At 45.4% G+C, this 11228-nt stretch overlaps 1 protein-coding gene across 1 annotated transcript; it reads left to right on the top strand.

Moving 5' to 3' along the window:
* Window positions 1-241: 241 nt before the first annotated feature.
* On the top strand, window positions 242-10214 carry NLRP12 (NLR family pyrin domain containing 12; the record flags this gene model as incomplete). The annotated part of the gene is given in 8 exon segments (XM_082370201.1): window positions 242-255; window positions 1296-1423; window positions 1426-1465; window positions 2823-2993; window positions 4957-5142; window positions 6939-7109; window positions 9071-9241; window positions 9871-10214. Coding segments are annotated over 8 exon segments (969 nt in total). The 3' UTR covers window positions 9959-10214.
* Between the last annotated feature and the right edge of the window lie 1014 nt (window positions 10215-11228).

Here is an 11228-nt window from a genome sequence, read left to right as displayed (position 1 = left end):
AACAGAAATTGATTCCTCACAGTTCTGGAGGCTGAGAAGTCCAAGATCAGGGTGCCAGCAAGGTAAGGTTCTGGTGAAGGTCTTCTTCCAGGTTGGAGACAGCTCCCTTCTTGCTGTGTCCTCACATGGTGGAAGGAACAGGCCAGCTCTGGGGCCTCTTTATAAGGGCACTCACCCCATTCCTGAGGGCTCCACCCTCATGACCTAAACACCTCCCAAAAGCCCACCTCCTCGTACCATCATGTTGGAGATTAGGTTTTTTTTTTTTTTTTTTTGGCTGCGTTGGGTCTTCGTTGCTGTGCGTGGGCTTTCTCTAGTTGAGGCGAGCGGGAGATACTCTTCGTTGCAGTGCACGGGCTTCTCATTGTGGTGGCTTCTATTGTTGCCGAGCATAGGCTCTAGGCACGTGGGCTTCAGTAGTTGTGGCTCACGGGCTTAGTTGCTCCGCGTCATGTGGGATCTTCCTGGACCAGGGCTTGAACCCTGCATTGTCAGGGGGATTCTTAACCACTTCGCCACCAGGGAAGCCCGAGTACATTTTCTTGATGTGTCTCCTAATCTCTTTTTTTTTAGAGTAGTTTCATTCTCACTTATTTTTTTTTTTTCATGCCAATGATTTGTTGGAGGAACTGGGCATTCATCCTATAGTAAGGAGGTTGGCAAACTTTTTCCTGTAAATGTTTTCAGCTTTGTGGGCTGGACAGATGCTCTGCGTTGCAACAACTCAACTCTGCCACTGTAACAGAAAGCAATGTAGAAAATACATACACGAATGGGCATGGTTGGGTTCCAATAAAACTTTATTTACAAAAGCAGGTTGTAGGGCTTCCCTGGTGGCACAGTGGTTAAGAATCTGCCTGCCAATGCAGGGGACACGGTTGTGAGCCCTGGTCCGGGAGGATCCCACATGCCGAGGAGCAACTAAGCCCATGCAACGCAACTACTGAGCCTGCACTCTAGAGCCCGCGAGCCACAACTACTGATCCTGCATGCCACAACTACTGATCCTGCATGCCACAACTACTGAAGCCCAGGTGTCTAGAGCCCGTGCTCCGCAACAAGAGAAGCCACCACAATGAGAAGCCTGCACACCGCAACGAAGAGTAGCCCCTGCTCGCCACAACTACAGAAACCCCACACGCAGCAATGAAGACACAACGCAGCCAAAAATAAATTAATTAATTAATATAAATTAAAAAAATAAAGATGACAAAATGCTTCAGAAATTGTGAAGTGACATACAAGGGCCAAACATCATCTTGGTGAAGCGACTGTCCTATCTTTCCTTCATGCAGACCCGAGAGGAATATTTTGCCAGATGCCTACAGCAAACAGCTCACTGCTGCCCTAAGCACCAATCCCAACCTGGTGGAGCTGGCTTTGTACAACAATGCCCTGGGGATCCAGGGGGCGAAGCTGCTGTGTCAGGACTCAGACACCCCGGCTGCAAACTTCAGAACCTGAGGTGAGTCTAGGCCGGTCTGTGGGCTTCTGGTGAAGCTCTGTCTCACAGGGCTCAGTCAGAAAGAACATAGGGCGGGACCTCCCTGGCGGTCCAGTGGTTAAGACTCCCAGCTACCACTGCAGGGGGCACAGGTTCAATCCCTGGTTGGGGAACTAAGATCCTGCAAGCTGCATGGTGTGGCCAAAAACAAAAAAAAAACAACAACCAAAAAAACTCCCAACTCAGCTGCTTAAAGCAAGAACGTAGGATGATGTGTTAGTCTGCTTGGGCTCCCATAGCAAAGTGCCACAGGCTGGGTGACTTAAACAATGGACTTTTATTTTCTCACAGTTCTGGAGGCTGGAAGCCCGAGATCAAGGTGTCAGCAGGGTTGGTTTCTTCTGAGGTCTCTCTTCTTGGCTTGCAGATGGCCATCTTCTCACTGTGTCCTCACATGGTCTTTCCTCTGTGTGTGTCTGTGTCCAAATTTCCTCTTCTTGTAAGGACACCAGTCATATTGGACTAGGGTCCACCCTAATGACCTCATTTTAACTTATTTACCTTCTGGTAGTGATGGAGAAAAGAAGTGGAGAAGAGTGAATGGAGGGGAGGGATAAATTAGGAGTTTGGGACTAACATATACACACCACTATTTACAAAACAGATAACCAACAAGGATCTACTGTAGAGCACAGGGAACTATACACAGTATTTTGTAATAACCTATAAAAGAAAAGAATCTGAAAAAATCTATATCTATTTCTATACCTATATCTATCTATCTATATCTATCTATCTATCATCTATCTCTCTATCATCTATCTATTTATCTATGTATCTATCATCTATCTATCTATCATCTATCTATCTATAACTGAATCACTCTGCTGTACACCAGCAATTAACACAACATTGTCAATCAACTATACTTCAGTTAAAAAAGAAAAGTGAATGCAAGGGGTCTTGAATTCCTCTCATAAAGGCAACCTCTGTGAAAGCATTTCCTTGACTGCAAAGTGCCAAAATATATTATTCTTGTTTCTTTTATTTTTTTTTATTGAGCTACATACACTTCACACACCAGACAACTCAGTGATTTTTTTTTTAGTATATTCGCCAGATGGTGTAAACATCACCCCTATCTAATTCCAGATCATTTGCATCACACCAGAAAGAGACACCACACCCGTTAGCAGTCACTCCTTTGATTTCCCTCCCCTCAGCCCCTGGCAACCACTAATCTCCTTTCTTTGATTTTAGAAAAGGGGGGAATATAGGTATAGATCAAAAAAAGAGGGGAGAGAAAGGACAGGGACAGATTTTACAAAACAACGACAAAGGAAGTCACCTGGCTCTTTTCTTCTTCTTTCCATCCCAGGTTGAAGAGGTGCCGGGTTTCCAGCTCTGCCTGCCAGGACCTTACCACTGCTCTGATAGCCAATAAGCATCTACTAAGAATGGACCTGAGCGGCAACGGCCTTGGGCTGCCAGGCATGAAGCTGCTTTGCGAGGGGCTCCGGCATCCCAAGTGCACGCTACAGATGGTGCAGTGAGTCTCCATCCCCTGGAACAAGTCCTTAATTTTCATGATCTCCTGGGACAAGCTTGTCGTCCCCCAGGGCTTGAAGTATCTCCCCAAATGCTGACCCCCAAACCCCTACCTTGAATTAGGGCTGCCTTTAGACCGGTGACCTGAGACCCGTGCCTTAGACCCTTTACACTTTGGAGGACCTCTTTCTGACCTCTTCTGACCCCACCCATTTCCACATGGTGAGGAGTTCCTGAAGCCACCTGCCCACCCAGAACCCACACCCTATTTATTGACTGCATACTGAGTAGTCAGAACCCCAGAGCTCCCCATGCAAAGATCCTTTAGTTGTGCAATTCCCTTTTTCTGCAATGCTGCTGTTTTAGTAAAACCACCCAGTTTCCCGCCTGTGTGTCTTTGCTACTACTCATAAGAACACTCCACTTCTGACACTTCTGTGTGGGGGGTTTTCCCCACACCAAGGAACTCTGTGACACCAGTTGGGTGTCCTGCAGTTCAACTCGATTCTAACACGACCTACCTGGAGATAGCGTCAGATCCCAAGGTTAAGGGCTCAGTCCCTGGAGACTTCCCCCGCCCAGCACCCCCACTTCAGACGCCAATAGCAAATCCAGGTTGTCACCTGTGCCACTGACCCATCAGCTGTAAATCAAAGGTTCCCACAACCCGCCCCCCTGGGTTCTATTAATTTGCTAGAGCGGCTCACAGATGTCAGGGAAAGCACTTACATTTACTTGTTTATTAAAGGATGTGATAAAAGATACAGATGAACAGATACATAGGTCTGGGGAAGGTCCCAAGTTTGGGAGTTTCAGTCTCTGCCAAGTTTGGGTCCATCACCCTCTTAGTACATGGATGTGTTTGCCAACCCGGGAGCTCTCTGAACCCTGTGCTAGTGGGATTTTTATGGAGGTTTCCTCACATAGGCATGATCAAATAGTATAATAACTCCATTTCCACCCTTCTCCACTCTTTGGAAAAGGGTTGGGGTGGGGGCAGGGCTGAAAATTCCAAACTTTTAATCATGGCTTGGTCTTTCTGGTGACCATCCCCCATCCAGGAGCCCACCCAGAGTCAACTCAGTAAAACAAAAGATTCTCCAAGTTTTTTGTTTGTTTTTGTTTTTTTTTAATCACTTAGGAAATCAGGGATTTAGCAGCTCTGTGCCAGGGACCAGAGCAGAGACCAAAACATATTTTTTCTATTATCTCTCAACCTCTCCTATCCTATTCCTCCAGATGAACTTCTACTTAGCCTTGGAGAACCAGTTCAAATTCTCCCAGAGAGCCTTCCCTCACTGTACACCATTTGTCAAAGATGGGTTAGGTCGTCCCTCCACCAGGATGGTTTTAACAAACAGCTCATGTTGATGGTGCACTGACCATCTGTCAGGCTTGTTCTACACCCTCTCTCTGTGTAATAAATTATATAATCCTCACAACGACCCTCTGAGGCAGGCGCTGTTATTATCCTTATTTTAGAGTCAGTGAACCTGAGACATGGCAGCACATGTAACAGAAAACTGATACCTGATTAAAACTCACTTGAGAGAATTCCATGGTGGTCCAGTGGTTAGGACTCTGCACTCTCGCTGCTGAGGGCCTGGGTTCAATCCCTGGTCAGGGAACTAAGATCCCACAAGCCGCACAGCGCAGCTAAGAAAACCCAACTCGCTCGAGGTCACAGGGTTAGGGGGTGTGGATGGATGCAAACACAGGTTGTTGAGCCCTAGAGACTCTGCTCTGAATTATCGTGCTATGTATACTACCTCCACGGCACCACCTACATTGGATTATGATTACTCACTTGTTTGTCTTATTAGAGAGGATTCTCCTCGCTGGAAATGACTTAAGTCCTGTTTATCTCTAACTTTAGCGAGAATTGTAGACGCACGTTAGGTGATTAAATGCACCAGGACAGGAGCCATCAGGATACAGAAAAGCAACATCTCTTTCCTCCCAAGGTTGAGGACGTGTCAGCTGGAGGCTGGGGCTTGCCAGGAGATTGCCTCCGTGCTCAGCACCAGTCGACATCTGGTGGAGTTGGACCTGACAGGAAATGCCCTGGAGGATTCGGGTCTGAGGCTCTTGTGTCAAGGTTTGCGGCACCCAGGCTGCGCATCTTGTGGTGAGTTCTACCCTCTGTCTCTGTGCATCTGATTGCTCTAGGGACCTCATATAGGTAGAATCACAAAGTAGTTGTCTTTTTTGTGACTGGCTCATTTCACTTAACATGGTATTTTCAAGGTTCATCCATGTTGTAGCATGTGACAGAATTTCCTTCCTTCTTAAGGCTGACTATTATTCCATTTTGTAGGTATATGTGTGTGTATATATATATAATGTTTTCTATGTGTATAATACATTTTGTTTGTCCATTCATTCATCCATTAATGGACACTTGGGTTGCTTCCACCTTTTGGCTCTTTGGAATAATGCTATGAACATTAGTGTACAAATATTTCTTTGAGCCCCTGCTTTCAATTCTTTTAGGTATATAACCAGAAGTGGAATTGATAGATCATATGCTTATTTTTAATTTTTTGAGGAACCACCGTATTGTTTTCCACAGTGGCCAAATCATTTTACATTCCCACCAACGGTGCACGAAGTTTTCAATTTCTCCACATCCTCGCCAACACTTGTTATTTTCTCTTTTTTGGATAATAGCCATCCCAGTGGGTATGAGGTGGTATCTCACTGTGTTTTTGATTTGCATTTTCCTAGTCATTAGTAATATTGAGCACCTTTTTGTGTGTTTGTGGCCATTTATATGTCTTTGGAGAAATGTCTATTCAAGCCTTTGGCCATTTTTCAAACAAGTTATTTATTTGGAAACATTACTTTTAGGATTGAGGGCAGGCATTTGCAGCAACATGGATGGACATAGAGATGATCATACTAAGCAAAGTAAGTCAGAAAGAGAAAGACAAATACCATATGATGTCACTTATATGTGGAATCTAAAATACAACACACAATAGCCAGGACATGGAAACAACCTAAATGTCCATCAACAGAGGAATGGATAAAGAAGATGTGGTACATATATACAATGGAATATTTCTCAGCCATAAAAATGAATGAAATTGGGTCATTTGTAGAGACGTGGGTAGATCTAGAGACTGTCATACAGAGTGAAGTAAGTCAGAAAGAGAAAAACAGATTTCGTACATTAACGCATATATGTGGAATCTGAAAAAAATTGGTATAGATGATCTTATTTAGAAGGTAGAAATAAAGACACAGACATAGAGAACAAACGTATGGATACCAAGGGGGAAAGGTGGGGGGGGGGGTGGATGAATTGGGAGATGGGGATTGACATATATACACTATTGATACTATGTATAAAATAGATAACTAATGAGAACCTACTGTAGAGCACAGGGAACTCTACTCAGTGCTCTGTGGTGACCTAAATGGGAAGGAAATCCAAAAAAGAGGGGATATATGTATACATATAGCTGATTCACTTTCCTGTACAGTAGAAACTAATGCAACATTGTGAAGCAACTATAATCTAATAAAAATTTTTAAAAAATATGACACGAACGTATCTATGAAACAAAAACAAATTCACAGTTGAGAACAGACTTGTGGTTGCCAAGGCGGAAGTGGGGTGGGGGAGGGAAGGATTGGGAGTTTGGGGTTAGCAGATGGAAACTATTCTATACAGGATGGAGAAACCACAAGGTCCTACTGTTTAGCACAGGGAACTATATTCAATACCTTGTAAGAAACTATAATAGAAAAGAATATGAAAAAGAATATATATATATGTATAACTGAGTCACTTTGCTGTACCACAGAAATTAACACAACATTGTAAATCAACTATACCTCAATAAAATTTTTTAAAAAAAGATTGGGGGCAGGGAGGATAAAATTAGCATTGTATAGGAAATGGAACTCCATAATAGATGTTGAATTGGATTTCCTGCAGGTTGAAGATTTGCCACCTCACTGCTGCTGCCTGCGAAGACCTGGCATCCACCTTCAGTGTGAACCAGAGCCTCATGCAGCTGGACTTAAGCCTGAATGACCTGGGGGACCCTGGGGTGCTGCAGCTGTGTGAGGGCCTCAGGCAACCCCAGTGCAAACTCCAGACCCTCTGGTGAGTCCCGCTTTACTCACCACCCTAAGAGTCCAAATTCACAATCCCTGCCCTCCTGTCTGGGCTCAGTGGGGCCATCTCCCTCCCCTCTTCTCCTAACCTCTTGCTACATCAGCCCCCGTTGAAAGGTTTTTCTGCCACAGGGCCTTTGCACAAGCAGTTCTTTCTTCCTGGAATGTACTTCTGCTCTGATTTCTGCTTTTTTTTTTTACCCTGATAACACCTGTTTCATCTGTTAGGACTCAAAACGAATGCTTCTTCATGGATACCTCCTCTAACCCCTAGATAAGGTCTAGTTTTAGGATCTTATTTGACCTTATTATTCTCCTCAGCATCACTTATTGTAATTTGTATGTGTGTGTGTAGTATTCCAGAAGTGCAGGAAGTGCAGGAGCTGGGCAACTCTGTGTTCCAACGGCTAGTATAAGACCTGGCTCAGAGGAGCTTAGAAATACATATACTTTCAAATGAGGGAACAGATGAAAAAACAAATGAACAAAAATAAAACGCAGCAAGGGGACTTCCCTGGTGGTGCAGTGGTTAAGAATCTGCCTGCCTATGCAGGGAACACGGGGCTGATCCCTGGGCCGGGAAGATCCCACATGCTGCGGAGCAACTAAGCCTGTGTGCCACAACTACTGACCCTGCGCTCTAGAGCCCACAAGCCACAACTACTGAAGCCCACGTGCCTAGAGCCCGTGTTCCACAAAGAGCCTGTGCTCTGCAAGAGAAGCCACTGCAATGAGAAGCCTGCGCACCTCAACGAAGAGTAGCCCCCGCTCGCTACTAGAGAAAGCCTACGTGCAGCAGTGAAGACCCAACACAGCCAAAAACAAATAAACAAAATAAAATTATACAAAAAAAAGAAAGAAAAGAAAATGCAGCAAGGCTGTCAATTCCCAGAAAATTCTTTTTCTTTGTAGTCCCAAGGGAGAGTGCTTTTTAAATTTTTTTTTTTGGTCCTATGGTAGCATCATTGATTATCTGATGTCATTTGCTTTGGAATATATATATATATATATATATATATATATATATTTTTTTTTTTTTTTTTTTTCTTTTGAGACATTGAGTCATACCTTGGCTTCTATTGTGTTTAGAGAATTAGGATAAATCTGTGCCCCATCTTCACACCTTTCTCTCTACTGCATCCTTTAAACATTTCCTTTTTGAGCTGCAGATACACGTAATTAGAAGGTTCATAATCCTCACCTGGTACCACCATATCACTATGGACCCACATGTGCCTTTGTTTTATTTTTGCCTCCTTCCTTGCCCTCCCCAGATCTCATCCGTAGACACTCTTGTCTTCATTTTATCTAAATAATGCATCTCATCAGCTTCTGGTTTTTTCCCACTTACCTTCATACACTGAATATCTGTTCATATTGGTATAAGCATATCTAATTGAGTCCTTCAAACTGACCTATACGCCATCATTTGCATAAATCAAATGTTATTGATTCATCCAGGAACTCTGTCCCTATAATTGTGTGCAGTGTTGTGACGTATATTCTTATTTATTTATTTTTGGCTGCATTGGGTCTTCATTGCTGTGCACGGGCTTTCTCTAGTTGCGGAGAGCGGGGGCTACTCTTCGTTGCAGTGTGTGGGCTTCTCATTACGGTGGCTCCTCTTGTGGAGCACGGGCTCTAGGCACACAGGCTTCAGTAGTTGTGGCACGCGGGTTCAGTAGTTGTGGCTCGCGGGCTCTAGAGCACAGGCTTGGCAGTTGTGGCGCACGGGCTTAGTTGCTCCGCGGCATGTGGGATCTTCCTGGACTGGGGCTCGAACCCGTGTCCCCTGCATTAGCAGGCGGATTCTTAACCACTGCGCCACCAGGGAAGTCCCTCTCCTTTTTCTTAAACTGATCCCTAAAAACATCATCCTGATTCCCTATGAAGATGAGACTTTCCAACATAACTGCCGACGTGGCTTCAACCACTTCCTATCTTCCACAGGCTGGACAGCTGTGGCGTCACAGCCAAAGCTTGTGAGGATATCTCTTCCACCCTGGGGGTCAACCAGACCCTAACAGAGCTTTATCTTACCAACAACGCCCTGGGGAACACAGGTGTCAGGCTGCTATGCAAGAGGCTGAGTCATCGGGGCTGCAAACTTCGAGTCCTCTGGTGAGAGATGGTCCCTGGTTCTGGAGGAGACAGGATACAGGGCTTGGAGTTAGAAGTAAAAGTCAATCACTGAAACCCTCCCTTTGGATAAACAAATAATCTGGAAAATTTGCAAATAGTTCATTTGTCCACTTGTGTATGCAATTTGTGCAAAATACAGAGGCCTTACTTTGCCTCTTGGGAGACACTCATACCTTTTACTGGTGGTGTGACCTTGGGTAATTTAACCTTGGGTAATTACCTAATCTGACAAGTGAGGCCATTGTACCTTAATGAGAATCTGGAATTACTCTGCCTGGCCTCAAATTCTAATTCCATCACTTACCAGTTTTGTGATGTATTTTTGTAAATTAGTCCACCTCTTGGCACCTCAGTATCCCTGTCTGTAAAATGAAAATAGCTGCTTCTTCATAAGATTAGTACAAATTAAATGAGTTAACACAGGTTTGGGATTTAAAATGGTGTGTAGCTCAGAGTAAGCCTATTTCCCAATAGGATTTGGTTTCAAATGAAGAACTAGTTAATGGAATTATGTATTTTAACAGGGCAGGATGCATGCATGATAGGTTTGATATATCATCTGAATGCCACAATAGTGGCCTGGACTATTTCCCACTCTGTGTCCTCAGGCTATTTGGAATGGACCTGAATAAAATGACCCGCAGAAGTTTGGCAGCTCTTCGCCTAACGAAACCTTACTTGGACATTGGCTGCTGAATGGTTCCAGCTGCTGGTTCTTCTCTTGAAGTCAGGACAGAAGAGGATCATCCCAGAACCCGAGAATCAACAACGAGCCGGTTCTTTACTTCCTCAAGAGACAAACTCCTCTGCAGGATAATCCTTGCTGCTTGGGGTCTATGTAATCATCGTGGGACAGAGCTTGGAATTGTAGTTTTGGGAGTTGGTGCTTTGGAGAGAATTTAGGGCAGGGCCCAAATCATTCTAGAGCAGAAACTCTAAACTGAAGGTGATGTTTCCTCTCCAACCTCCGCCGCCCCCCACCCCCACCCCCCGCCCCGCAGAATACCTGGCAGTGTCAGAGGATACTGGGGTTGGGGAGCTACTGGCGTCTTGTGGGTAGAGGCCAGGGGTCCTGCTAAACATCCTATAATACACAAGACAGCCTCCCATAGCAAAGCGTTAGGGAACTGTTGACCGAAACCCCCCCCACCGCCGCCTCCGCCTTGGCCAGGCCTGCTTGCCTGAGTTTTCTCACAACAGGAGGTCCCGGTAAGGAATCTGGTAAACTAAGCAGGAGAATTCGGGAGGGGCCAAAAGAGGGAGGAGGGCCTTCCCTGGTGGCTCAGTGGTTAAGAATCCGCCTGCCAATGCAGAGGACACGGGTTCGAGCCCTGCTCCGGGAAGATCCCACATGCCGCAGAGCAACCAAGCCCGCGCGCCTAGAGCCCGTGCTCCGCAACAAGAGAAGCCACCGCAGTGAGAAGCCTGCGCACAGCAACGAAGAGTAGCCCCCGCTCACTGCAACTAGAGAAAGCCCGCGCAGCAACGAAGACCCAATGCAGCCAAAAATAAATAAAATAAATTAAAAAGAAAAACAAAAACAAAAGAGGGAGGAGATGACCAGCCTTCCAGAGACTTCTCACTGAATCCATCTTGGCTGAGAGATGCACGCACGACCAGGGAGGACCCTGAGTCAGACTATGGGCCAAGCAAGATGATTGGCCAGAGACAAGCCGTAAAGTGACTTCATTACCATAAACCCTGAGACTGCAAGCCACGTGGCAGAGCAGTTCTCCTGGGTCACCTCACCCTGCTGCTCTCTGCTTGGGCGCCCCTTCCCAAGTCTTTTGCTTTGTCAGCCCGTGTCTCCTGGGACAACTCGTCACCGAGTGTTAGACAAGAGCCCGCTCTCGGGCCCTGGAAAGGGTCCCCCTTCCTGCAACAACAGTACTTGGCTTCAATGTCAACTATGCCAAAGTTGAGAAGCCTTATTCTCAGAGAGGATTGGTGCAGTGAAGATATCAGG

Source organism: Balaenoptera borealis (assembly GCF_965194805.1).
Source record: "Balaenoptera borealis genome assembly, chromosome: 19".
Classification (NCBI taxonomy): domain Eukaryota; kingdom Metazoa; phylum Chordata; class Mammalia; order Artiodactyla; family Balaenopteridae; genus Balaenoptera; species Balaenoptera borealis.
This window is presented reverse-complemented; position numbering and strand designations above follow the sequence as displayed.